Source organism: Saccoglossus kowalevskii, chromosome 8, assembly GCF_978046115.1.
Source record: "Saccoglossus kowalevskii chromosome 8, keSacKowa6.1, whole genome shotgun sequence".
Taxonomy (NCBI): domain Eukaryota; kingdom Metazoa; phylum Hemichordata; class Enteropneusta; family Harrimaniidae; genus Saccoglossus; species Saccoglossus kowalevskii.
The window spans coordinates 10,496,922-10,524,472 of NC_140648.1; the positions used below are offsets into that span (position 1 = coordinate 10,496,922).

The 27,551-nt window shown below is 35.7% G+C and overlaps 1 protein-coding gene across 1 annotated transcript in view; it reads left to right on the forward strand.

The window, feature by feature from the left end:
* LOC100653401 (fringe) overlaps nt 1-27,551 on the forward strand; it is a 36,014-nt gene continuing 8,463 nt past the window's right edge. The window contains exons 1-2 of the mRNA XM_006825333.3: nt 1-740; nt 23,753-23,801. Coding sequence (XP_006825396.1) covers nt 105-740; nt 23,753-23,801 — 685 coding nt within the window. The 5' untranslated portion in view covers nt 1-104. The remainder of the gene's footprint in view (nt 741-23,752; nt 23,802-27,551) is intronic.

Below are 27,551 nucleotides of genomic sequence, written 5' to 3' on the forward strand. Positions count from 1 at the left end.
AAAAGTCTACAGAAGTTAGAAGAGAGTGTGTGTGTGTGTCAGTTCGTAGGTAAAACATTCCGATACTGTCAGATGTTGTTTCTCTGTGAGAGTTACCGCGAACGATGCGACTCCGAGCCAAACGGACGCTCCAAGGCTTGGTACTGACAGCGATCCTGTGTCTGATTGCTCTCCAACTCAGCATACCGAGCAATGGCTCGGAGATCACGGCGGAAGTTGAACGAGGAGGGGGACATGGCGATGGTGTTTTTGATGCTCTTCCATTCATGAGTGAGAAAGTGGACGGTGCAGGTATATCGAAAGCCCTCTTTCACGATAGAAGGCACATACAAGGACTGCCAGATGCCCAGATTGATTCTGTGAGGAGAAAGGCAGTCGACAAGTTCCAGCAACTGAATTCAAGCGACGAAGCCTCCTTGTTTTCACAGGACGAAGGAGACATTGTTGACCAGCGACCAGCTGCACACAAACCAAAACATGGATCGCTTGCCCAGATTCACTCGAACGTTTACAACCGTAATCGAACTCAAAGTAATAATTCAAGCAATGTTCAACTCGGTGGATATGCCAAGTTGAGCATGGGACTTCTCGATATGTCTCAGATGGTCACGTCGCCAGTAAACAGTCCTCGGAGGACGGAACTCTCTGACATATTTATTGGGGTGAAGACGACGAAGCGATACCACGCCGAACGCCTGGATTTGCTACTTGATACTTGGGTTGATATGTCCTTAGAGCAGGTAATTACACTTAATTTGTTATCGCGAAAGTCTCCCCGACTTCATTAAAATTCCAGTGATGTTTTCAGGGCTTTTCAAGTTTTCTCTAGTATTTTTTTAACATTCAAAACACTTAAATATTTAAAGATGTATCCCGAATAAAATTTAAATTTTTTTTTTTTTTTTTTTTTTTTTTTGCTGCATATTTAAATCACATTCACTGATTGCAACTGATCTATTTATATCCGCGCCCCCGCTGTGGTGGTCGCGTTTGGTACAGAATTTTAATATCAAGCCGATCATGATTTGTGGTAGTACGGGTCTCCGCATTGCAACGGGATTCCTCGCAGCTGGACGGTTCTACTACCGGAAATTGAGTATATCACGAGCAATTCCGGCATTAAATCAATGGTCCAACTCTACGGTTGAAACCAGACCAGCTGGTCAGGGAATTTAAATGTCCATAATGGGCGTGACAATGCCGTGAAATTGAAAATGGTAGCGCGTCTACCAGGCCTGCCAGTCTCCCGAATGCCTTGTCACGAGTATTTATTTATTTTTCACAGTGCGTTGACACTTCACCAAATAAACCTCACCATGTGCAAAATCAAACATGAAAACAATGCATTTATATCACACTGAACATGAAAATACATGTCATGGTGCCAGCTAAAAAAATGGTCAGTTTCTATTGATAAATACTGTACAATAGTGAGTATATGCAGCATCTTTCGATTGTGTTAACTAGTGGGGCAACCAAGACAACGGACAAACCACAGTGGGGAGAATGTGCTCAATGACAAAATTGATAGAATCATGGAATAATCAACATAATATTTGTCTACATACATAAATGTAAATTGTTTGCGAAGGACATTATCGGAATTAAAATTTTGGCAGTATGATCGATGTGCGTGGTTGCTCTTCTCTTTTAGAGCAACTATAGTGTGTTCAATTGTCCCTTCACAGGTTGATTAATTAGGGTCCACTACTTTAAAATGAATTGAATGAATAATAATGTCAGCTATGTGATCAGATTGACTGTCAGACCACTCAGATATTTATAAAATGAGCTGTAGTCAGAGAAAATGATGGAATTTAGCAATTATAGTATAAAATTTCTGATGCGGAAGGAATCTCTCAGTAAAATGGTTAATTGAATCCCACATGGCTTGTCAGTTCTTCAAAATTTGTCAGACTCGTGTTGGACATGAACATTTGTTTCTCGTGAAGTTAATCAAAACAATCTAAATTCCATTTGTAGAACTTGACAACTTTTGACAAATGTTAATTAAAATGCATTGTTTATTATCACAATAGGAGCCTTAAACACAAAATGGTAAGTGCAAATGGGTTGAGATTTTCTCACATCAGCCTATAATGTTTATGCTGATCTTGCAACATGAAGAATATCCTTCAAGTTCACTGTTCATCAGGACCCACCTTTACACCATATTTTGCATCCATCTAAAGTTTAAAACCAAGGACATGGTGACTGCACATATCAAGTGTTCACTAATGCCAAGTTTTATCCCGGCTACCTATTTGGGACTAAGATCATGATTGTATGGCACCTCAATCCGGATACTTGACATATGCAAAGATCTCCAATTTGAATACAATCTTAATCACATATAATTCTGGATTAGTGATGGATCAATTATTATGCATTATAAGAGATCAGATCAACAATTTATTATTCCATATATATTCCAAAATTAGATAACGGTTCGTATACCACACTGACTTTTTGCACTTGAGTTGTCCGTGCCTTCTGGATCTTTTCATATCCAATGCCCCGTGTAAACTGGCAGTATTTTTATAATAAAGACATTTAACTGATGAATAATAGCCATTTCCAATCACGTAAAACTGTCTAGGTGATGTCAGGTCACTGCATTGTTCTCACAGTCAATGATTTAAATGACTCTGTATAAAGGTATCTATATTTTGTGGAGTCTTTCAAAAATAATGTTATTACAAATTCTAATTGATCTCTTGTAGCTTAAGTGTAAAACGTGACACGATTTATTTCAGTTCAGTTCTTTTGACGGTTCATGCTTATTTTGTTTTCACTGTCACATATACACATGTAGTTTTTGATTTGTCTGAATATTGAATTTTAATACATTACTTTTATTTAAAAAAATGTTCATGGTCACTGTGCAAAGATATTGTATTAAAAAATCTGAATGTAGACTCTAACTCTATAATGATGACCTGTTTTGTACTTCTGGTAAACTATTTGTCAACTAATTAATCAAGTCTGTGTCATACATTCAAGTCTCTCCAAAGTCATTCTGGGTTGCATTTTTAGCTCCGCTGTCAACTTTGTCGAGCGGAGCTTATCATTTGAGTGATTGTTCGTCGTCGTCCGTGTCAATGTTTTACTTTTTTGACTTCTTCTTGAAAACTGTAAGCCTGAATGCTTTGATACTTGGTGTATATATACCCTATGTAGACCTCTCTCAGATTTGTTCATTTCATGATGATATCTTCAATTCTCTAATTTTGGTGAATATTTTTGTCATTTTTGGTAAAAAGTGATATTTTCGACTTCTCATTAAAAACTGCAAGTCCAATTGCTTTGATATTACATATATAGGTACTACATGTGAACCTCTCTCAGATTTGTTCATTTTGTAATGATATCTGTAATTCTCTAATTTTGGTGAATATTTTTGTCATTTTTGGTGAAAAGTGATATTTTCGACTTCTTGTTAAAAACGGCAAGTAGCTTGAAGTGAAATTGAATTGAAAATTCAATTTTGTATAGCTATCTATAGCAAAGATCAACAAACCGTTCCCCCCCCCCCAATTTCCAAATGGACTATAAATTTATAATCATTAAGAATGAAATGAAAAAAAAGTATCAGCAGTTATTATCATCTGTCAGTATTCCATGAAAAAACAGACTATAAAAATGATTTAAACGATTAAAACCATTAACAAAACTAATCAGGAATTGTCTATTTCTATGCCGTCAGCAATAATTTATAATTAGTTCAAATTTAATTTATTTGTAGATTACAGCTCATTCACGCTAGTGTCCTATTTTTCTATCTAATAACATTCTCTAATTTCTATATTTCCACGTTGAGTCCCGTGAGGGATTCATAATCTCGTTTTTATGGTCAAATTGTCAATTAAACATTAATATTTAATAAGTATATATTGTCACCCACAATTTTAATGCATATATTGTGTATTTTTCACATATTTAAGATGGTTATTAATATTAATGATGAAAAGTATTTTAATTTACTTTGTTAAATTTGATTATTATCCACTTTGTGTATGCGAAATGCGCAGTGATGATTTAAATTATAATGCAGAGAGAGAGTCAGCAAAGGTTGTCCAAATAACGATGGGCTCTCGTATAATTGTTATTCTATACAGGGTTTTATTGCGTTCCTGTTGTATTAATAATACAGTCTTAAAATGAATGCTATTAGTTAAAGATGAAATACTAAACTTAGGGGTTAACCATTATAACATTGAGGGGGGGTTATTTGGTAGATTTGAAAAAACAGGGAAATTTACCTAAACAAGTATATTACCTAAACAAGTATATTACCTAAACAGACACCCATATTGGATAGAAGCAATAAAAAAAAATTCACATCATCATCCCTCAAAATAAACTTATAGTAGCTCAAAACTACATGTAAGGCAGGTAGGAAACCCCCCCAGAGTTACTATGGTCAACCCTTAAATGACACAGTGTATTGCGAACATTATTATCGGCTGTGTTAGTAATTGTTTTCTCATCTAGAAAGATATTTGAGCATCATGTCTAGTTACGATTAGGAATGTTGAATGATGACGTTAAAGGCTCTTTTTAGAAACCAAGAAAGTTGCTTCAGAATGTGTATGATACTTTGTCAACTAAAGACCAAATAATGGCAGTGAAAATTTTTGAATGGAGTAGGAAAATGTTTCACTCTACAGTTTACAAAAAAATATCTTTAATATTTGTAAAGCACTCGTAATCAGAGATTTTTCATTCAAGAAAATAAATGTTCATTGTCAAATTTAAGACATAAATTAAAGATCATAATTGCCAGTGTACACCTGATTCACCAAGTCTTCTCTTTCGTAATATCATTATCATCTCTTACAGTATTTTCACTATAATCACATTAAATTATAATAAGACATTTGTTATCTTTTTAAAGAGGTCAATCACCATCTTTAGGGAGTTGTTTTCTCATTTTGGGATATATTACCTTATTATCAAAACTATAAAATCATTTTCTAGCCATTTGATCATGGTTTTATGTATCCTGGGAAATCTACTATTAGTATTTAGTAACTTTATGGTTTCCAAAAATGGCAGTGTCATGGTAGCTTGTGATCTGATCCCATGACGTATCCAACACTTGTTTGTTTACACTGAATTTGAATGTGCACTCCACATCAACTGTGCTCCTTGAATGTTTTCTCAACTGTGCATAATTACTTATTGAGGAGGGGGGGCAAGGTGGGGTATATTTTTTATAATTTGTCATTCAAGTTGAATGATAAATTGATTTTGATTGATTGATTCTACAATAATGCAATAAAATATTACGAAATATCTTTTCTTTTCAATAAATTTATATTAACTACCCGGTACAAGTTTTAATCTATATGTCAAGGGGAGTTACCATGTATAATGTATTTTACATGCATTGTTTTCATTGCATGGGGCATGTTACAGCCATTTTTTTAATTGATGTGTGTTATTCAATATTCCTAAATATTATTAATTTATTAATGGATTGTAGAGTAGTGTCACTTGTAGCTGTGGTAAAACAAGGCATTGTAGAATTACATTGTATCCCAGAATCCTCCGCTGTTGCATCTAGCAGATATAACCATTGATATCATTAGTGTTCATAAATATGTCTTCACAATTTGAATTTAAGCAAGACAGCTGGAAGGGTAAACTCTGACTGCGATGACATACAGGCCAATTCTCTGATAATTTTATAACTTAAATGTAGGCAACTGTTTAATTGCACAATTATGGATTGACAGAAACCAGTGCCAAGGAACAAGTAGTCAAAATGCATATAATGTATCTCCCAAAATTTACAAACTCAGATACCGTATTTGCTCTATTTGTAACACTTGCACTTGTAATATATTTTATTTTCGCTTGGATTTAATTTTCGCTGAAGGAATAATTCATCAAAAATCAGTGAAAATAAAATCCATGAATATCATCCAAAAAGTCTTTTCAGCGAAAATCAAGTATTTTACAGTATTTTACTTTGTAAGGTTGGTATAATCAAAGACTGGTGTCTTTGATATAATGGGTTTGTGTAAATAATGAATTCTTTTTAAGTCAATGAATTTGTTTTCAGTCTCTATCAGGCTATGTCGTTTAGTGTATGATGCTACTAAATAAAAGTAAAACTTTTTTTACTAAATATTACTAATGAATTTGTATTTTTTTATGGTTTAATGTTGTTGTTTTTTCTGAAGTTTCATTGGTAAGAAATGATCACAAAATTCAGTAGTGGTGAAAATAACACTGAAGTTACTCTAGTCTGTCTCCTTGTGAGTACCTCAAATTAATTGTCAAACTGCCAGTATTTTCCAGCAGTGAAAATTCAGTGGTAAATTTGAGGGAAGGAAGTAGGAAAGGGTTACTGTACAAATATGTGTTTCTATACCAATGATATCATAAACGTAACAACTGATGGAGAACATATGCTAGAATAAATGTCAAAGTGTACGGTAGTCACTTAATGTGTACTGCATTATCTGAACTATGTGGAGAGAAAGATACGCTGTATCAATATGATATGCCGTTTTCATCCTGTACTTATAACAGGCATTCATCTAAAATAAACTTCTGCAGCTTTGAAATGCAGTATGCAAAAAATTTCCCTTCTTTGGAACAAATGTTGTCCATTAATCATCCCAGATAGACAGGGCTGCCAAGACTGACTGCTGGCTGTGTTCTCTGCACACTTTCTTACTTACAGTCATAATATTACTTTTGTCATTCTACCCCATCAGTCAATAAGAAGTGAGGGATATGAGGCGTGTGTCCGGTGTCTGGTTTAATCATTACGCATCTCCTGGTAAACATGTTTGTGACATGAAATCAGAAATTTAATATGACATGCGTTACGGTTGAAGAGATGGTTGTTGAGTGTTCTCTCATTGGGTACCAACCATCATATGCTCCATCCATACTACTATTTTTTGTATCTTGATGCACACAGCTGTTTGACCTTTAGCCAAATTAAAAAGTCGTCCAAAAATCAATAAATGCAGCTAGTGAAATGTGACGTAAATTGAAGAAGACGCTAAAGTTCGTGTTGAACAATCTTTTATTCAAATTTTGCACTAATCTTCAGTTGACAATGTAACAATATACAGTCTGATCAGTGATTCACTGATTCACAAGTGCTGTCTGTTGGCATTTCAAACTCTGGTAGAAATTGTACAGACATTGGGATCAGAGGATTGTGATAAAAACATGCAGAATTTATTTTCGTCTTCTCTGCACATCCTCATTTGGATCATATTTTTGGTCTTGTTTCATTGAACAAAATCCTGGGTATTATTCTGCAGTACATTTTTAGTTGAATCAAACTAAGGTGCTGCATTGTGCCTATACCTTGCTGTCATCTGGGTGGTTGCTATGGTAATCAATCTTCTGTATGTTCAATTGGCTTATTTTGATGGTTCTTTCATGCTGGAGAATTGATTCTGTTAATACTTGTATGATTACATCACCAACTACACATGATTGCAGTTGGTTATCCGCTACTAACTTAGTAATTTGTAAAATTTGTATTAACTTTATTTCTCTTAAAAATTAAATTAACATGTAAATACATCCTTTGAGTAAAAAAAAAAATCTGTATCCACGATGTCACAGTAGAATTAGTTCTGTCTTCATTCTGTAGTCATGGCAATAGATGATTGAAGTCTAAATTGGCATCTTCCTCACATCCGCAACATCTAAAATAACAGCGTGAGATTAGACTGTCAAAGTGACAAACCCGATCCATCAAATTTAGCTAATTTCATGAAGATTAACGCCTAATTCTAAATACAAGTCCATTCAATTCATAATGGGCACTTACACTAATTAAACCAATAAGTTACCACCCCTTGGTAAACTATGTGAGTGACTCAAAACAGTAGTACAACATGTTAACTCTTTGTTGCTGGACTCTTACCCCCCATGAGAATAAAAATGTCCATCCCTTCCTTCATTCTTTACATACTCCATACCCAGTAATCTGAAATCAACAATATTCCAAAGTCATCCAGTCTGTTAAATTACTCATAATTTTTAATCTTCTTTTACAAATACTGATTATTCACAGAATAAGTTATTTGAATGGATATAAGAGGTAAATGTGGAACGAATGTTTAATGTTACAGAACTTAAATTTCAAATTCAAAATGGTCAACTTGTAGTCATTTTGGTGTCTGTGATTCATTCGACAGTGTTCACATTTCTGTTACAGCTTTAGTTTTGTCTTGGGGTCATTGCATAAACACATCTCTTTTTTTTTTCATCCTTTTCATCCCACATCGGGACATAAGGCTGCAATCAGGTTCTTCCATTCCTGTCTATCCTTGGCCACTATTTCTGCACTACTCCAGGTCAGGTTTGCTTGGGCAAGTTCTGTGGTAATGGTTCTTCTCCATGTAGTTTTTGGCCTCTTACAATCCAAGTACCAATACGAAGTTTTTGTTTGGGCTTCAGAAAACTGTCCATCGCACGCCTGACTTCTCCAATGGAGCTTTCATCAGAAGTGGCCATCCTGCCGATTTCCCGGCTACAGTTCTCATTCTGCCTATTATTTCTAATTAGTTCCTTTCGTGCAGTTTCTGTAACAATAGTTTGAACTGGGTGGGTTGTTGGCCCTCCGCAGTAGGTATCTTTTTGGGTTTTCCTTCCCTTAGCCAGAGCCTCGTTTGCCTAGGACCGTGAGGAGCTAGTTGCCCAGGGTGTACCACGGGGAGGTGAGGTTGACTTGGATGCTCTACGATTTACTGGCAGGCAGTCTTTTCACTCAAGACGAGCTAGTCAGTCCCAACATCACTGTCTGTGATGCTGAGCGCTTGAGCACCCCCTGACACCCCACATCTCTTACTTTTTTATTATAGTTCACTTACAATCACAGTCAGGGTGTTCAATAATTTAAATTGAGGGAGTTGTCACCTGTGCATGTGGTAGTCATCTATAGTATGTTGTTTTTTACAAATACTTGTCTACACTTGAGCCTTTGCATTTTGAGCATGTGTTGTTATCACCGCTTTAATTCAGTTTATATAAATGCAGTTAACTTACAAATAAATAAGTGCTCACAATTACATTGTTTATTCACATAGAAATGTGGAGAAATCGAAACTACCGGTACTGTAAAACCTGTATTAGAAACAGCGGCTTCTATTAAAATGGTACAATGCAACAGAGGGAATGCGGCTTCTATTAGAGCATCTATCTACACATATGAGAAATGATGAATTTTTGGTTTTCAAACATTCAAAAAGAATGGGTGCGACTTTTATTAGGGATGCGGCTTCTAATACAGATTTTACGGTACTGTGTATAATGCAATCTCAAACACACATGGTGTTGTTTCTCTGACTTTGAGAACACAGCCCCATTAAAAGCCTGGGAAACATTTGAAGATAAACTTCTGTTTGAGAATGTGATGTTGCTGTTAAAAGTAATCATGTTTTAAAAATACTGTCCATGTGTTTTCACTTGAATGATGGCTGGAGCATTGACTGTGGGAAAGTCTAATCTGTGATATAAATCATGTGCAGGATGTCTTCATTGAATTTCATTGCATTGGCTTTACCTCTGCCTAGAATAGAATTGAATAGAATAGTTTTGGTATTTGCTGTATATGGTTTTTAAAAAAAACTACAATTAAACTACACATACTATACAATATTGATGTCAGGCTTAAAGGGGCTTCAGAACAGAACATATGTATACATATAATCAATAAAGTTCAAAATTATGGAATTTACTATATACTGTACTCTCTCTATTAGTGCCTATGGTCAAAATAAGTTATAATGAATTTAGTATACTTTATTGGAAATGCACGTATATAAACTTTGTGATATTTCACAGATTCTAACTAAAACACTGATTTGGGTTTACTTAAGCTATGACTTCGTTCTAGAGCCTTCATAAATTGAGTTCAATTTTGTACACAGTGTTCACAATATGACTGGCATTTTGGCATTTAATACTATAATGGTAGTCTTAATTTTTCTTTGGAATGAACTTCACCTTGGAATCAGTAAAGAATCAATGCAAGATTCAAAAAAATCTTAAAATGAAAAAAAAACTGTTCCATGATGGTATCCTACATGGATGCCTCACAATACATGTACATGTAAAATGAAAGTAAAACTCGTTTCTATTTTTTTTTTGGTAAAATACATTCTATGTTAACAACAATGTTCTGTAGATGCTTTAAACCGGACATCATTTTCATGCTGACATTTTGGTGCAGGGTTTCTTAAATTGTTGCTAATTTCAAACAAAAGTTTAGAAAAATGTTTTTTTTTTTTTGAATAATGACAAAAGTTGGCTTTATTATTATTTTAGTGGCTTTTATGTGAAGATATGAATGATCAAAATGCACACCCATTGTACATATATTAGGGTTTCCACGTTAAGGTCACATATTGTTTAGGGGTAACTGTCCACTGTCCTCATTTCAAAAGTTACAAAGATAGTTCCATGCGTAATCTTCATAGATAAACTCCCTAGCTCAGGGATGTGTCTTCAGTGTTAGATATCTTAATTCTGTTGCCCCTTAAGGTGGCTGCATTTCACATGGGGAAAGGTCATTGTGGGAGGAGGGAGATGGGAAGAAATATGAGATATAAATAGTGCTGGGAGAGAAATAAAGCTGTCAAAACGTATTCTGCTGGCATTTTTCCGTAAGGAGGAAGTCACATGACCTACCAATGTAATCGTGTGTGGAATTGCAAATTGTCTTTATAATTGCTGATGGTCCACCACATTTTGCAAAATGGGGTTCCATTGGAAAGTGTGGGAGACTGGTTTACTAAAGTCTTCTATTGTGAGGGTGGGAGACTGTTTTGCTCGAGTCTGTGGTGGTAAATGTTTTTGCACAAAGACATAAATGTACTCGACATTTTTATACCATGTATAAGTTCCAGTTGAGGCATCCATGCAAGCGTGCAAGCCTGTAAGCGTGGCATTTGGTTCCAAATTAAATGTAGTTGGCACGTGCAGTCTTAAGGTTTGCACATTCCACACAAATATTTCCTAGATGAAAATACCTCACTCATTGACTTCTTACCATTCAAATTCTTTCCTTGGTTTTTTACAAAATGTGAGTAAAATGTTTCTTCATGAGGGAACTTCTGTTACAAGCACTTTTCAGTAGAGACCACAATGATGGATAATATTCCTGATTTTAGAGACTATGTACCACATACAACCATTTATTGTCACATACCATCATGTAAAGATCAACACCCGATACAATTTCCCTAGTAAGAGTGCAAGTTTCTGACACAAAACTTATTAGCTGACAGATGTCAAAGTTGTTTCCATACTTTTCAGTCTAACAAAAATTACTGAGTTTTTCTGTTATTAAGACATATTAATACTGCTTCAGAAAAAAACTAGATTGCTAGCAAGCTTAGCCAAGACAGTTGTTAAAATAATATATCCTCCAATTTACCTCATAGTAAATTTATTGATTTATAATTTATTTTAATAATTACATGCTTTATGTGACATACATGTAAACATAATTATTATTTTCACTATCTGGAACATGATGTTAATAATGATAATTACTGATTAACATAAGTACCAAGTCAGTTTAGAACATTATAACAGAGGTGTGCATTTAATATTAAAAATGTGTCTGTCTGTGTTCAGCATAATAGGCTGCTGTGCTGGCTGATACTTAAAAACTAGTAGATCTTTTTCAGGCAGGCAGACTTTAAGATTTTTGTACACCCATACTATGTCAAACAGGCCAAAATGGCTCTACTCAAAACAGTATGATGAGTAATAAAATATATATAGGATGGTCTTTATTGCAATCAAAGGCCTGTGGGCAAAATACATAAACTATAAATAAAATATAAAATAACAAAAACAGTAATGTCACACACTGTGTTTATAAATTTCGTAACGTATTTTAAGGGAATGAAAAAGAAAGGCTGCAAGAGATATCAATTCATTTCTGCAAGGTTAAAACTTCTCATATGAGGGTGGAATAAAATAATATCTAGGGATGTATGTTTTCCTAAATTCATCAAAGAAGGGACAAATCAAGTAAATGAGTAATAAAATAAAGTCTGAGTATTTTATTAGTTGTTGCTGTGTTATTTGCACGATTGGTCTACTAGCAAACTTTACTCTCTCTGAATTAAAATGACACAAATAGTTGATGGTTACCATGACTTCCATGATCCACTTCGTGATAACGTGCCTGCTCCTTCCTCCTGTCAGTATGTCATGAAGTCCCTTCTCTGCTGTTTTCTTTGATGTTCTAACACATACCACCCACGCCTTTGGAAAATATGCTTTCATAAGTGCTGATATAATTGACAATGGACACTGTGCATAGTTCAAAATGTCCAGACACACGACATAGGATAATAGATTTGAAGTGTTTTTCCACAAAAACATCAACAAACAGTGGAACTTTTAACAAAGCTTTCTTTTAGTAAAATTGTGCTGTCCTTTCCTTCAAAAATGACTGCATTCAAACAAACAGAAATACAATTAATATATAGGTGTGTGTTCGGCAAACCTTGTCCTAATAAAAAGGTGTCTGGGTTTGTTCTTTTTACCGAGTGTTATTTGTATTAATCCTAAACAAAAGTTATATTGTATACCGGTAGGTCTAGTAGTGATACTTTTGTAGGGCAAGGTGGAATATTATACATACATATACGTACCTGTTAAACCTGTTTATGAAGCCAATAAATTTTAAATACGTTTTTGTGCCGAGCTACTGTGTTCAGAAAAATTCCAATTTCAATTTGTAAATCTTTTATTTGTACATTTTACGTATCATAAACATTTCCACCGTTTACTTCTATAACAAGTATAATAGTAATGCAGACTACTGAATAGTAACCTACTTGCCTTATTCAACTCCATAAATTTTGAACAAGTTCTTTTACAATACAACATTCAAGCCCTGATTTTGTAAGCCTAATATTGCTGTTATCTTGCATTTTGGACTTTATAGGGGATTTTAATTACAGGTTTTTTCGACAATGGTATTCCTAGAAATTGACTGCTCCTCCTCTGTTAAAATTCACAATCACTGCAATGTGATTTTCACAAGATTGTTATCAATATCCCTCAACAAACAAGTTCAGGAAGAGAGGTTGCAACATTCCTTCTGCTTGGCCCCTGAAGGTCACTCATCCTGGTAGTCTCTGCTGGCTCAAATTCAATATCAATTTCTCAATTATTGAGAACAACAAATCCCCTATTCCTTCATGTCTTGACGCAATCCATGATACTGTACGACATTTTTGTTGGAAAAATCTTTTCCCAATTGCAAAGGTTAACATTTGTGAATTTTTAACAGCTGAGGAAACAGTTTATTCAAAATATAAAAGCTGCTGTCCCTTTAACCACTCATGTTATTCACAGCTATTAAAGATGCTAGTGGGTGGGTGATACAACAAGTTGGTGGGTGGGGCACCCACTCATGAGCGTTTCGCGGTGAACATGTCTCTATCCTGCAGGAAGTACCTTTTGTGATATCATATGTTTCTTTCAACAATTTTCTTTCTCATAAAAAAAAAAATCGTGTTTTTCCCAGCCAGCATCTGGCTGCCATCACTCCCAAGGGTTCGGAGCTAGGTATGCATGTACATAAAAGTGTTTCAACACTCACAGTAATCAGCCCACCCAGTATTTTACTACATTGTTATGAAAATTCAATGTGTAGTCCTATAGAATTTCCTTCACAGTGCCAACTTTCTCACCAATGAAGCCATGCTAGAAGCTGCCATATTGGGCACAGAACACACACATGCAGTCCCAGTGGAGTGCAAATGTGAATTACATAAAACCAACAAGAAGTGTAAACTTTAAACATAGTACTGCCAGAACATGTGTGAGTTTGTGTTTTATGTCACCCCACCCAAAATCAATCAATCAATTCTCTCTTTGACAAGTTGCTGTTTACATTCCTATAAAATGCTTGGTGTAAAGCCAAACTAGGACATAATTAGCAGCATGGTTTGGTTTAGTTACTCCCTGGTATCCTGGTTAGAGATTAGATAACTTGTATTTGTTTTCATAACCTTTTGCACTGTGTACAGGAATCTCATTAGCTGTAACTTGTACATAGAAATACAGTCTTATTTGTGCAATATAAGCCCTGTATGTGTGGCTATAGTCGCATTTATCATCTCATGAGCTGCCAATTGTTTCTCATTGTCCAACTGTTAGTCGTAATGCTGGTTAAAAGTCCATAGTTGCTTGACCGACCCAAGTTGACACCAAGATAGCATACATGTATGTATGACATAATGACATTGTGATTGTCACATTGTCACACAAGTCCCAATCTTGAAATATCTGTGGTAAAAGTTACTGTGTGTAGGGTCACAGTTGAACATGAGTCGATTACAAGACTTACAATATGAACAAAAAATCTGGAGTAACATTCATTGTATTTAAAATAGGTTTCTGAGTGAAATTTGTCTTGATCATTTGGACAGAGAAACAGGAGAGATCAACAAGGTTTGGATTGAAATAGCTAATCAAGGTTTGGATTGAAATAACTATGATTGACCATTTCCACTGAAGAACCAATGTACTGTAAAAGGGTTAATTATTCACTGGGTTTTAATTTTGCTTATTTCGCTGACTGGAAAATGCACTAAATTAAAACCCAGTGAATATGTAAAATTTAGCATAGAACACATTATCTAAATGATAACACCGTGAATTTAAATCCCCACTGAATATGCCTGAAATTTTAAATCAGCGAAATTTAAACCCAGTGAAAATTAGTCATTTTACAGTATATTTTAGTACTATGATTTCTTCCAAGTACATGCTTGTGCAAGGACTTTTCCTCCATTGTCATTGATTGAACATTTGACAGTGGAAAAATGTCAGTAGGAAACATGTACATGTATGCTGTTTCAGTTCATTGGTTCAGAGGAATGTCATGCCTATATACCGGTAGCGTGCAGGTGTAGGAAAAAACACAATGTTCCCATGCCCTCATGGCCCCCCTCCCCCATAATTTGCTAATGACTATCTTACATTTGCCAGGTTTGTTTCTGTCAGTCTGTGTTGGCCACAGATTATTTCACAATATTTAATAGTGTTATTTACAAATTGTGGACCTTATTATACTCTACCAGATCCACAACACAAACAAATATGCATTCAGCGTGACTTGTTTGTTCGTTGCAGTGTTCCATTGACGAACATCAGACATTAGCATACAAAGATATGTCGCAGTGACTACTTATATACTATACATGTATGTGGGAAGGACATGTACTTTAATCTTGATTACTTGATAGTAGCGGTGACCCCTGCTTGAATGAAATTCCTGCGTCTGTTTTCTTCCTTGGTTTGTAGTCATTAATTTTGTTGGTTTGTTATCAACTGGCCATTCCATAGCTGTGAATGTGCACAGTTTTCCTAGCTTAGTTCTGGGTCCCAAATTAAAGCTGATGGCAATCCAAGGCATGGAACAGGTGTAATACTTCAGAACACAGGTGAATAATCTGACATCCATATGCCAAAAAAAATTCACTTTAAGGATTAAGAAAAGCAATCATTAAATGGCAAAGATACTGCCTGTTAGAGTTGTAATTCCATCAGACCTCATACATGTACTAAATTGTATTGATGACGCTCTAAATCATAGCTACTGCAAATAGTTTGAAAGATGTGAATTTTATTACTCAGTTGTCACAGTCCAGTAGTTTAACGTGACGTACACATCTGAAAACTAGGCTGAAACTGATCTTACCGTATTGCTGTGTTGTGATGGATGTCGGTGCTTATGTTCTGATACCTCACACAACTATATTGTTATACCAAATCAAAATTAATCTAACACGATTGTAAATATTTTCTCACGCACCATGTTGTTTATAAATGTAACTAATCAACCTGGATAAGTGCCCAAAGCATGATTGAGTGGCCCTTGTGTCGTGCCCTTGATAGAATAATAGCTGACTGTTTAGTGGGTTTTTAGCCCGAAAGATGATATGTTTTTTTTTGAGAGTACACAATCAATTACAGCTTGATTATTTGATCCAGTGAGCTACATACATTGTATAGGAGGGGGATTATGTTTCTACCTGCATATAGAACTAGTTCTGTCAGAGTGAATGAATATGTATAATCGTGTTGCCAAGGAGTTTCCCGCCAAAATTTTGTATACTTATGTGTATTTTTCCACAAGCTAATTCTCCTTGTTAATTTAATTAATATAGTAACCTTCTACAGGTCTTTGAGAAAAATGTGGCAAACATGCAGGTTGATTTTGTAGTAACAGTTAATCACAGATTTCACAACAACAAAATAAACAAACTAGGTATGTGTAAGTGTGCTTTATTTACCGGTATGTCTTCTGTTGGTCACATGTCAGCCTATTATTAAAAATGCCTATCTGATACCTTATGCAATGTGTTGTACCGGTAATATAATTTTTTTCAAAAATGATTTTTTTTTTGTAATTTCATTTGTAATAAAACATATTATTATTATTATATTTTATTGGAAAATCTGAGAATTAATGAAACTATCAGGTTTAAAGTATGAAATCCGGGTCTTCGCCGTATTTGCTATATCAATAGTTAATTCATCCCATACATAAATGGTCAAAATAAGTTGTATTTTTATGAGCCAGCATACAGTTATTGAATAAATGCAAGCTTTGGTTTACTTGAGCTTCTGTCAGAGCATATATGGTAATACTTGTGTAACACGTACATAAATTCCCCCATAACCCCCCCCCCTCCACAATGACAATGGTCTGCCCCATTGAATGGCCATTGTGATTGGTGGTCTTGTCCTGGTTCATTAGTCGTACATGAGTGAATTGAGTGGGAGCATTGATAGTATAGACTGCTGAGTGAGCTTTGTGCTTTGGGATACATTCTTTTATTCAACAAAATCTACCTTCTGATTGGATTCATATTATGTAATAGACTGTTTGAGATAATTATGCAACAACGGATTCCAGTTCAGGATATGTTGCGTTACCTCTTTGGTTTTCTACTTTTTCCGCTTATTTTGTACTTCTGGGTAAAGTGATTGATGTGTGTATTTGGAACTGACAATGTAAATATCAGCTGTCAATACTTGTTTGCTTGGTAAGGTGTGCATAATTACCTGAGATGTTCTTTGTGAGAGAACACACCATACCTGTTAACGTAAAGTAGAGCAATTTGTGTGAATTTACTGTGATGCAATTCGATTTTTCAATCGAACCATTAAACCATTATATATAATATTGCCATTGTAATTAGGAGTTGATATGTTTTCATTTTTATGAAATTTCAATACATTTTGATACGATGTTGTCTTGCGTGATGTGAAGACAGTGTTTACAAATAAAAGTATGCAGTGGTGCTGCCGTAGGTTGAATTGTTGGTGAATAGGTGCAGGGTTGTGTGGTCAATCCTACATGGTTTTGTGACCAATCCCACATGATGATGTGGTGCAGGGTTGTATGGCAAATCCCACATGGTGAAGTGGTACTGGGTTGTGTGACCGATCCCACATGGTGAAGTGTTACTGGGTTGTGTGACCAATCCCACATGATGTTGTACCGGGCTGTGTGACCCATCGTACATGGTGAAGTGTTACAGGGTTGTATGGCAAATCCCACATGGTGAAGTGGTACTGGGTTGTGTGACCAATCCCACATGATGTTGTACCGGGCTGTGTGACCAATCGTACATGGTGAAGTGTTACAGGGTTGTATGGCAAATCCCACATGGTGAAGTGGTACTGGGTTGTGTGACCGATCCCACATGGGGAAGTGGTACTGGGTTGTGTGACCGATCCCACATGATGTTGTACCGGGCTGTGTGACCAATCCCACATGGGGAAGTGGTACTGGGTTGTGTGACCAATCCCACATGATGTTGTACCGGGCTGTGTGACCAATCCCACATGGGGAAGTGGTACTGGGTTGTGTGACCGATCCCACATGGTGAAGTGGTACTGGGTTGTGTGACCAATCCCACATGATGTTGTACCGGGCTGTGTGACCAATCGTACATGGTGAAGTGTTACAGGGTTGTATGGCAAATCCCACATGGTGAAGTGTTACAGGGTTGTATGGCAAATCCCACATGGTGAAGTGGTACTGGGTTGTGTGACCAATCCCACATGATGTTGTACCGGGCTGTGTGACCAATCGTACATGGTGAAGTGTTACAGGGTTGTATGGCAAATCCCACATGGGGAAGTGTTACAGGGTTGTGTGGCCAATCCCACATGGGGAAGTGGTACTGGGTTGTGTGACCGATCCCACATGGTGAAGTGGTACTGGGTTGTGTGACCAATCGTACATGATGTTGTACCGGGCTGTGTGACCAATCGTACATGGTGAAGTGTTACAGGGTTGTATGGCAAATCCCACATGGTGAAGTGTTACAGGGTTGTGTGGCCAATCCCACATGGGGAAGTGGTACTGGGTTGTGTGACCGATCCTACATGGTGAAGTGGTACTGGGTTGTGTGACCAATCGTACATGATGTTGTACCGGGCTGTGTGACCAATCGTACATGGTGAAGTGTTACAGGGTTGTATGGCAAATCCCACATGGGGAAGTGTTACAGGGTTGTGTGGCCAATCCCACATGGTGAAGTGGTACTGGGTTGTGTGACCGATCCCACATGGTGAAGTGGTACTGGGTTGTGTGACCAATCGTACATGATGTTGTACCGGGCTGTGTGACCAATCGTACATGGTGAAGTGTTACAGGGTTGTATGGCAAATCCCACATGGGGAAGTGTTACAGGGTTGTGTGGCCAATCCCACATGGGGAAGTGGTACTGGGTTGTGTGACCGATCCCACATGGTGAAGTGGTACTGGGTTGTGTGACCAATCGTACATGATGTTGTACCGGGCTGTGTGACCAATCGTACATGGTGAAGTGTTACAGGGTTGTATGGCAAATCCCACATGGGGAAGTGTTACAGGGTTGTGTGGCCAATCCCACATGGTGAAGTGGTACTGGGTTGTGTGACCAATCCCACATGATGTTGTACCGGGCTGTGTGACCAATCGTACATGGTGAAGTGGTACTGGGTTGTGTGGCCAATCCCACATGGGGAAGTGGTACTGGGTTGTGTGACCAATCCCACATGATGTTGTACCGGGCTGTGTGACCAATCGTACATGGTGAAGTGTTACAGGGTTGTATGGCAAATCCCACATGGTGAAGTGGTACTGGGTTGTGTGACCGATCATACATGGTGAAGTGTTACAGGGTTGTATGGCAAATCCCACATGGGGAAGTGGTACTGGGTTGTGTGACCGATCCCACATGGTGAAGTGCTACTGGGTTGTGTGACCAATCCCACATGATGTTGTACCGGACTGTGTGACCAATCGTACATGGTGAAGTGTTACAGGGATATATGACCAATCCCACATATTTCAATCTTTTGAAAGTACTGGTACCGTATAATGGTGACAAATCATTTACGCCAAAAAACCTGTACTCATCTCCTTCTACTCATAGTTAAGAAACTTATTTTACTTAATATTGTTCAGATTGTCCTTAGAATCCATATAACAAGATAATTGTATCTGCTGCTGTTGACCTTGCTCTTCTATTTGATGGTCCTGATGAATAAAGGACCACAAATTGTGGGAATCTTCTTGGAAGTTCCGGTCCAGTAACTAAACTGTTAAGGTTTATGGAGATTTATTTATAATGACTTTGTGAATAAAGGTTTAAATGTCCTGGCTTTCAAAGAGTTTCAGTCACTCCATACTGGTTATTAAGTAATCTAGTCTAATAAACTAATGGGTGTTTCTTCTATGTCAGTGTGTATCACTGATCTTCCTGCTGCTATGATGACCAACAATTTTCTCTGATTTGTACTATAACATTGCTCCAGAAAGTTACCATTCATTAGGTTCAGTATGTAGTTGTTTGTTGTCCCTACATGCCTATTTCTACTACTATTCTATTATTAAAAGTGTTGGATACGATAAGCAAAAGGTGATAAAGTGAATATGCATCGATAAATGGAACATAAAACTAGATTACTAAACTGAATAACCTTCAAAATGAAAATTGGAAATCAACACATGGTAAAAAAAAAGAAAATGCTCTTTAAAATGCTTTGTTGTATTGTGCACTTGTGAATGTAATTTGGTTCTTTTTGGAATGGACAGGCTTATCTGCGATTCCATTCTTTGTACTCATTGATGAATGAAGGCCATTGGAAGATCTTTTTTCATTGCTATTTAGCAAATGCGTGGCAGATTTCCCCAACTCATTCAGTGTTACCAGGCAGTGCAGTCAGCAGTAAATCATGTGTCCATACTGTACCTCCTTCATGATACATGTACTGTACTTCAATGGTTTTATAAATGTAAATATACATGCTGCTTCCAATAGTTTCCGAGGATGTAAAGTTTGAGCAAGTGTCGAAAAGTTTTTTTTTTATGCGATCCTTATTGCAGATTGATTGAATTCATAACAGGATTTGACATCAAATTAAGAAGTTTAAATATTCTCTTTGTTTTATTTAGTTACTTTTCTGACAGCTAAATGCTGTAATTAGATTAAAACTTTTAGAATATGAATTAAATATGCAATGTGTTATTTCTGTCACAAACAGAAATTAAAACAGGCAAATCAAATCTTTTAAAATTCAACTCAGTTAATATTTCTCTTATTAGAATCTGTGGTACTGTGTTAACCTCAACTCACAATTTTAACGACAACGAATAATTCTAATTTTCTCTGGATAATTTAAGTGTCCCATCTTTTAAAAACATTTTCATGAATTTTCATTTCATGTTAAAATGTTGTCAGTTAGTTGATCACTACCAAAAACTCTGTCTCATTTCTTTTATTGAAGCTTTTCATTTAAAGAGATGAATCCTGCGATTTTAAAAAAGGAAGCTTTCTGATGTATCCGCTTTAGAAACGTCGCTATGCTGTTTTCTGACACCTGGCTTAGGGAGGCTAATTCTGCAATAATCTGTTTCATTTCATTGTTACAATTGTAATTGCTGTACATTCAAATTACGGATGGGTTGAATGCTTCTTCCGCTGTCGAGAGAATAGAGGTGTAACTGTCTTAACATATAAATCACATTGTGAAACCGTATTTCCCACTGATTGATGAAATGATGTCATACATGTATGTAACATTGCCTACAGCTGGCAATAACTTTAACAATGTACTCAGTGTAGTCGATATGATTGGTCTATAGTTTTCAGCGCAAAGTGAATAAATTATTTTAAAAACACTTTAACAGTTAAAGGGAATATGGTGTTAAGCATTTTTCACCGTCTTTCCCGTGTGTACAGGGATTCACTTATTGTAAAATCACTAATTTTCACTGGGTTTAAATTTCACTGATTTAGCATTTCAGGCATATTCAGTGGGTTTTAAATTCACGGTTTTATCATTTAGATAATGTGATCTATAATAAATTTTGCATATTCACTGGCTTTCAATAGCGCATTTTCTAGTCACACACATTATGCATAAGATTATACATATCACATCAAAACTCACACATTAGATGATCCAATGGCAAGCATTTAATGTTAAAATGCATCAAAATCAAGCATTTCTGCCATTCTGGTATCAGTATCAGTATGGACATATTTTTTCATTCAGATTTGGTATGTACTTTGTACACAATGGAACCTTAAACTGTTCCAGGACATCTGAAATGCTACTCAAGTGCTGATTTTTAAAAGTTGCATCACCCCTAAAAAAAAGAAGAGTGTATTTTAATCTTGGTATTTTCCCATGGGGCGAATTATTCCACAGCAATGTGCATGGGGTATGTCTGTCACAAACATGTTAGAACTTGTTCCAGTCTTTCTGAATTTATCGGTTCATTGAAGGGTAATGAGGATGAAGTTATCCAGTACTCCCTCTTCTATCTACATTCAACTGTATGTACTTATTCCATTGGTTTTCCTGTCTTTATACATTATTATATAAAAAAATTTGTAGTTTATTAAGCACCTAATATTTACAAAAATGGAGCGTAAATAAAGCAACTATTCTAATTAACAATTAAATTTAGTTTGTGGGCAAAATTTAGTTCAAGCTAGGCCCTTCCAATTTTGAGTTACTTGGCCAAAACTCAAGTCTGAAAGAGTTCTACTAATCCAAAGTTGTCATATTGCACCATTTATAGATTCAGTTATTATTTGTCTTTATATTAACTGCAATTAGATGCATTTTGTAAATAACCTAGGAAGTACATTAATAAATTCATTGTTTGGAGTTCATTTGGACGCAGTGGTAAACATAGCATTGTCACAACATTTCATAATGATGGGGCCTGTCAACCAGATAAAATTAGGAAAAGATTTTTTAATAGATTTATTCCGAAGTTATTCCAGTGTGTTTGATTTCTGAAAGTTGCAATTGCATCATAGTTAAAAATAGGAGTAGCATCCTGGTATTTTAATGGATTTTTCCTTGAGGGCTACATTCCTTGAGATTTTTATGCTATGTGACATCTTAGGAGGTTGAATATCAAATAAATTTAAAACCATACTCAATGTGTGCAGTGTACATTTTCCACAGAAACCATCAATTTCTTGTGAAGTGTACATTTTCCACAGAAACCATCAATTTCTTGTGGAGTGTACATTTTCCACAGAAACCATCAGATTCTTGTGCAGTGTACATTTTCCATAGAAACCATCAATTTCATGTGACATAACAATTAAGGTCTGAGCAAGCAAACCTGCCGACCTTTATGAGATTCCTAAAAGTCACATCAATTTATAGTGAATGAATATACCTCAGAACAGAACTAGCCTCAGTGCATGACTTCAGCCTTCCCATTGAGTGTGTAGCGTACTCACTAAGGATACACATGCACACCAGTCCCTTATGAATCCAGGACAAATATGCTGTGCTACAAATGATCAAAATATTAGAACAAATTTCATTTTTCATTTTCCACTCTTTACTTTTTTAGCTCCGCTGTTGACTTTGTCGAGCGGAGCTTATCATATGAGTGATCGTCCGTCGTCGTCCGTGTCAATGTTTTACTTTTTCGACTTTTTCTTGAAAACTACAAGCCTGAATGCTTTGATACTTGGAGTATATGTACCTTGGGTAGACCTCTCTCAGATTTGTTCATTTCATGATGATATCTTCAATTCTCTAATTTTGGTGAATATTTTTGTCATTTTTGGTAAAAAGTGATATTTTCGACTTCTTGTTGAAAACTGCAAGTCCAATTGCTTTGATATTACATATATAGGTACTACATGTGGACCTCTCTCAGATTTGTTCATTTTCTAATGATATCTTCTGTTCTTTAATTGCCATGTGCATTGCTAACAGCGGAGCTATCTCAGCCGACAGGCTGCTTGTTTTGAATCCATCAAGTCTATTTACACACACTGACTCTGTTGTAAGTACTAGTATTACTAGTATATGAAACACAAAGTTTCTCTTCTTGTACGCTTCACTGAGGGCAGGTGAGACAACTCTTTCTCAGTTGGATTACCCTTTACATGTACTTTGTTTACATACTTGTACCTAGAAAAAAAATAATAGAAAACATGTTTGCTTTTCAGATTTTAATTCCCAATTTGTTTTTCATGAGAACAAATGGTGTTAAGTAAATCTAAATCTTGTTCTGAAAGATTGAATTTCACTTTTTCTTCTCTGTTGATCTATAATCTGCCTGTTGTGGATTTTGTTGGATGACCCTATTAAGTAAGTAATTGCCAAGCCAGTTTTTTGGGTCGATATATCCAACCACATTGTAAAAAGCTCCAAAGTGTATGTTTTTTTTGTTTTTTTTTATTTCTAGACCTACTTATTTACTGATCAAGAAGATTATGAGTACAATAAAAAACTACGTAAGTTATTTTTTTTGCTTTTCTTTCTGTTGTGTAACAAATAAGATCTTCAATGTACTTTTAGAAGCAGTTAAAGGGGCACCTTCCAGTTAAGCCTAATCCCACAACAAATTTACTTTCTGGATTAAAATAACAATTGATAACAAAAGATAGATTAACATTGTAAACAACATAAACAATAGTGTCCCATGATTCTTTGGTGCAATCCATGGGATTGAGCGGTTCCCCTTTAAGTTTATTGAGAACTAGTCAGTGTGGCTTTGTTAGCTAATCAAAAAGTGTAGATAACTAATTATTATAATATTCAGCCAATTTTACATAAAATAATTTGTTTTCTAAGTGCACATAATTCAAACTCTATGATATATTTATATGCTGATGTGTTTCATCCTAGGTCCCCTTAGCAGCTTCTATATTTAGATTAATTATAGATGGATGCTATTAATTCAGTAGATATTTTAAAAATCTGAATGGGATATAGTAACACATTTCTTAACAAGTTGTTTATGCTAGTGAATTCTTAAACCAAATTCAGTAATTATTAATATTATTTGTTTTAAAAAATGTTTGTGTATTTATAATATTTGTGAAAAAATATTATGCCATGGCAAGGGGAAAATATTGATATTTTGGAGGGTGGGAATATTGAGATAATCAGGCTCCGACTAGAAAGCAAATTTCTATGGTGATGTTCTCATAAGAAACCTAACATTGTTACCATAGTAACATTCTGTGGTGAACACGGTTTATTTCATTATCTTTCTATAGTGCCCGTATTTGGCGTCAGATTTACCCGATTGCATTCTGGCATTCCATCATGAAATTTAAATTAAGTTTGAGCTACAGAGTACTGGGTTTGAATATCAATAAGACACTGCCTTGCTGCTGATAGTGTTCAACGCAATTATAAAATAATTAGGGCTGTATAAGATTTTCAATGCTCAAATTATTAGTGTGCATCAATAACCCTTGAGATGGAGTGCTGTTATTGATCATTCTCATATCTGGTACATGTATATCCCAAGCATGGTGGCTATAAGTGTATGTATACATGCAAGTCCTATTCGAAATGGCAAAAACCAAAATCCAAAACTTGAAAAATTTGTCACCAAAGACACAGTTCATATCCTTGCTAACAACAGTGGCCTAACACTCCCCGTAGTATCATAATTAGGGGCCCAAGCCTGAAGGGCGAGGCCCCTATTCTTATTGTCCGGTTTTTTCTTCTTTCTTCTTTCTTTCTTTCTTCCGTAACTTTTTTCGTCAAGCCGTTTGAGAAAACCGCTGAACGGAATGGTCTGATAATGTTCTATACTGATAGTCCCTAATGTGAACTGGTGCAACATGCTTTCAGAATTTTGATTGGTCAATTAGTTTGGCAGCCATATTGGATTGAAATAAAACCGGAAGTGGCTGTTTGACCACTTTCTGAGGGTCTAGGCGTCTAGATTTTTTTATGGTATATAGTACTACTCATGTGTAATAAATATCAGAAATAAAAACTTTAGCGGTCATGTGACTTTTCCCGCCATTTTGTTTTTCCTAAAAACGGCAAAAAACACTTAAAAATCTTCTTCTTCAGAACCACCAAGTAGAATGCTCTCATATGTAGTATTTAGCTTCTATATATGAATCCCATTTATGTTTGAACATTTTTTTACGATTGGTCATGTGGTTTGGCCACCATTTTGGATTTCTTCTAAACAGGAAGTAGTTTTTTACTCTGGCAACACTTGAGGGATTATTTTCAATTTTGCTTCATGGCATCAGTGTATTAAACCCTTTCAAAAATCTAAAAAAAAATTCAGATCAGTCACATGGTTTGGCCGCCATTTTGGATTTTAAGCAAAATTGACAAAAAGTTTGGGTATTTGTTTCTCAGAGACGATTCAACCAATCTACTAGATGTTTTTATATTTACCATGCCTGCCCTTAGCTCCATATGAGAAAAATAATATTATTTTGATCAGTCACATGGTTTGGCCGCCATCTTGGATTTTGTGAAAATAGACATTATGCAACTACATGTTTTGTATTAGTCTGATTTCTTTCAAATTTTGTATGTGCATTTGTGTCATCAGATGCATCATTTTGCCCCAATAGCACACTGCTAGGCCACGTGGCTGGGCACCCATGGGGTGGGGGCTTCTAACCTCATTAATATGCATAACTGTTATAACTCAAACACTGTCGCAGTTAGGGTGATGAATCCTGTGTTATTATGGCAACGTTGAACAAGAGATTTGATTAAAATAACAGATGACCTTATATGGTCATGTGAACTCATTAATATGCATAGCCATTATATCTTAAACACTGTTGCAGTTAGGAAGATGAATCCTGTGTTATTATGACAACAGTGAACAAGAGATTTGATTAAAATAACAGATGACCATATATGGTCATGTGAACTCATTAATATGCATAACCATTATATCTTAAACACTGTTGCAGTTAGGAAGATGAATCCTGTGTTATAATGACAACAGTGAACAAGAGATTTGATTAAAATAACAGATGACCATATATGGTGATGTAAACTCATTAATATGCATAGCAGTCATATCTGAAACACTGTCGCAGAGCAGGACATGTAACTAGTGTCATTATGAAGACATTGAATGAAAGATGTAACTGACATTAGAAATGGCTGTATATGATTATGTAATCTCATTATTGTGCATAAGAACATGGCTCATTATATATCCTGAAAACCATATTTCGATAACCAAACCAGGTAAATACATGGTACCAACTTCATTTCGACCTCAAGTTACTGATAATTCAAGCTACCTGATTGTCTAACATGTGACCTCATTAATTATGAAACAGAATCTTATCAGCTTGGGCCCCGGTGACGCCGCTTGCGGCTTTAATTTTATACTTGCTATTATCTGTAATGTATTAGTTTAGATTGTTTTGTTTTTTTGCTTTTTTTATTAGCTCCGCTGTCGACTTTGTCGAGCGGAGCTTATCATATGAGTGATTGTCCGTCGTCGTCCGTCGTCGTCGTCCGTCGTCGTCGTCCGTGTCAATGTTTTACTTTTTCGACTTCTTCTTGAAAACTACAAGCCTGAATGCTTTGATACTTGGTGTATATGTACCTTGGGTAGACCTCTCTTAGATTTGTTCATTTCATGTTGATATCTTCAATTTTCTAATTTTGGTGAATATTTTTGTCATTTTTAGTAAAAAGTGATATTTTCGACTTCTTGTTGAAAACCGCAAGTGCAATTGCTTTGATATTACATATATAGGTACTACATGTGGACCTCTCTCAGATTTGTTCATTTCATGATGATATCTTCAATTCTCTAATTTTGGTGAATATTTTTGTCATTTTTAGTAAAAAGTGATATTTTCGACTTCTTGTTGAAAACCGCAAGTGCAATTGCTTTGATATTACATATATAGGTACTACATGTGGACCTCTCTCAGATTTGTTCATTTTGTAATGATATCTTTAATTCTCTAATTTTGGTGAATATTTTTGTCATTTTTGGTAAAAAGTGATATTTTCGACTTCTTGTTGAAAACCGCAAGTCCAATTGCTTTGATATTACATATATAAGTACTACATGTCGACCTCTCTCAGATTTGTTCATTTTGTAATGATATCTTCAATTCTCTAATTTTGGTGAATATTTTTGTAATTTTTGGTAAAAAGTGATATTTTCGACTTCTTGTTGAAAACCACAAGTCCAATTGCTTTGATATTACATATATAGGTACTACATGTGACCCTCTCTC